The sequence below is a fragment of the Tamandua tetradactyla genome, chromosome 4, assembly GCF_023851605.1.
Source record: "Tamandua tetradactyla isolate mTamTet1 chromosome 4, mTamTet1.pri, whole genome shotgun sequence".
NCBI lineage: Eukaryota > Metazoa > Chordata > Mammalia > Pilosa > Myrmecophagidae > Tamandua > Tamandua tetradactyla.
This window is the reverse complement of record NC_135330.1, coordinates 2,075,699-2,078,040: the sequence shown is the minus strand read 5'-3', so window position 1 is coordinate 2,078,040 and position 2,342 is coordinate 2,075,699. Positions and strand designations below refer to the sequence as shown.

At 47.1% G+C, this 2,342-nt stretch overlaps 1 protein-coding gene across 1 annotated transcript; it reads right to left on the bottom strand.

Annotated features, from left to right (window-relative positions):
• Positions 1-408: 408 nt before the first annotated feature.
• On the bottom strand, positions 409-1,829 carry LOC143678688 (uncharacterized). Its single transcript, XM_077155658.1, has 2 exons — positions 1,728-1,829; positions 409-1,002 (listed from the first exon to the last, which is right to left on the bottom strand). The coding sequence occupies exons 1-2, from the start codon at positions 1,812-1,814 to the stop codon at positions 736-738; spliced, it is 354 nt and encodes a 117-aa protein (XP_077011773.1). The 5' UTR covers positions 1,815-1,829; the 3' UTR covers positions 409-735.
• Positions 1,830-2,342: the final 513 nt, after the last annotated feature.

Sequence of the window (2,342 nt, the reverse complement as noted above, 5' to 3'; positions counted from 1 at the left end):
TTCATGAGGCAGGGACGTCGTTTGTTACCAGTACCCATGTCCTCAGCACATAAAATGCTGCCTGCCCCTGACAGGCAATCTAAAGCACTGTAAGCGAATGAATGAATGAACTAGGAGTACATCGAGCTGAAGACATCATCCTGCTTCCTTCTTACAGAGAAGGAATCTGAAACTGATAGAGGTCAAATAATGTTTTCAAAATCAAACACACTAGAAAGGAGTTGAAATTGGGTAAAACCAATAAGAGAGAATTCTTTGATGTACCCAACGCAAATGGCATTTTTCAGTCAAGATTGGATTCAATGGTGGTAAAAACCTGAATCTAATAATTGAACAGGATAGAAAAGGAGCAATCATCTGATATAGCTGAGAGAAGGGAATAAAATCACAGGCTGAAAACAAAAGTCATTCAGGTTCAACCATGAAACGTGCTTTATTGAAGAAGCAAAAAATAGTTGCAATTGCTCATAGGCTAGGGATCAAGGCCTACGTCACAGGCAGAAGGGAGAGAAGCAAGAACAGGGGGTGCTGCTTTGCAGGAAAGCGGACCTCGGTCCTGCCTCCCAACTTCCAGCAACGTGAAGTCAACTTCAGGAACTGAGCCTCTCATCTGTCCGCTGTCCTCTCAGGTGGAAAGGTGGGGGAGGTGCAGTCATCACTGTGTGAGGGAGTGGGGAGTCTCAGAATCAGGAAGAACCACTGGATCTTGTCTCATGGTCCTGATGAATTCTGGTCTTATTTACTCTTGGGTGGACACATCTGCTGGCATGGGTACGGTTGCACAGGAGGGCATTTCGGCTGGCAAGGCTGAGGAGGGCACTGCACCGGAGGACATGAGGGAGGCGGGCACGGCTCAGGACACTTTGGAGGCGGGCACGGCTCAGGACACTTTGGAGGTGGACATGGCTCAGGACATTTAGGGATGAACACAGGAGGGGGCTGGCAGGGCTGCTTGCACTGTTCCTGCCGCTGGTAAGACATCTTTCCTGGGCACCAGGGAATCTGAAATAAAACAGGTGACAGCCTTCATAAGAGAGAGGTTTCTTTTGGTGGAACCATTAGCTGGACCACAGACCCTCTAATGTCCAAGCATCCACTTTGATCCCTAATGTTGTCCTATGATTCCATGTTGCTTCTTCATTCTTCCCTTTTAGCACCTCCAGCCCTCAGCTGCTCAGTGTGTTCTGGAAAATCTCTCATTTTACCACTTTGTAAAGACAAAATTGCCTATAAGGCAGGAGCTAGTTTATGTGAATGCAAATACTATCTGGAGGAGAACGCAGATAGTAAAATGCTAACCAATTCCAAAATAGATCTCTACTTATAGCCTCTCCCATGGGTCCTGCTGGCAGGCTTGACTGAACTGTCCATATTACTGAGCCATGGGTTTTGGAAGGAAATGCAAAGACTCAAACTCAGCACCCAAGAAGAATGCACTGTGAGAGGACACATCAGAACTGATGTGAAGCAAGGAACAGGTGAGCATCTGCCATCCCTTGCTCTCTTTCCGTCTTAAATTGTACCTTTGACTTCATTTCCCTCATTGCTTTCTCAAGATTATCCATCAAACACCAGATAAAATATTTTGTAATTATTTTTACCAGCCAAACCTCATCATCTTCTTCTCCCCACATGAACATGATTTGGTAACAATAAGTAGTCCTTTCTTCGCCACTCCCAGTTAAGTTTCAACACCATCCAGAAAGGGCCCTAAGATTTGTACTCACCAGAGTCTCCAAAGGTGATCTGTACTGGGCATAGACGGGTGGCATCTGTGGGGTGGAGGCTCCTTTTATAGGGCCAGACGGCCTCATACTGGGGGACAGTCCAGGAGGGGAGGATGCACTTATTTCCCAACCAGAATACCATTTGCGTAGTTCAAAAAATGACTTGGCACACTCAGATTGATATGAGGAAGCTTCCTTGTTCAGAATCCTCCTCACCAGAGCAAGTGCTCAGTGATTCACCACTAGACCCTGTCTCAGATCTGAGCCCATGGCATGTGGCAATTTGGGAACACAGGAAATTCTCTGTCAGCTGTGATACGTCCTGAATTTGAAACATGCTACCTGATTCAATTTCACCTACCCAGCAGCCAGCTTTGTTCCCTTGGATGGTTGAGACCAGGCTGTGCTCATCCTGAAATCTACATCTGGTCATATCTTCACCATTAACCTCAGTTTTCCTCTTTACCGTGATCAGTTGGCTGCTAGGCTGTTCTTTTCCATTAACTGCGTTGCCCGGGCCGCAAGGCTGTGCCTCTGTCTCCTCGGTGCCGAGAGTCCCATGCTGAGCTTGTGTCCACTGTGGGCTTCAACCAGGCAACAAGAGCCTTCTAAGCC

Bases quoted from the DNA above. Each gene is read 5' to 3' on its own strand.
- LOC143678688 (XM_077155658.1), bottom strand. From the start codon at position 1,814: ATGAGGCCGTCTGGCCCTATAAAAGGAGCCTCCACCCCACAGATGCCA. The intron at 1,003-1,727 runs GTGAGTACAAAT...GTTTTATTTCAG, and splicing joins GATCACCTTTGGAGACTCTG to ATTCCCTGGTGCCCAGGAAA.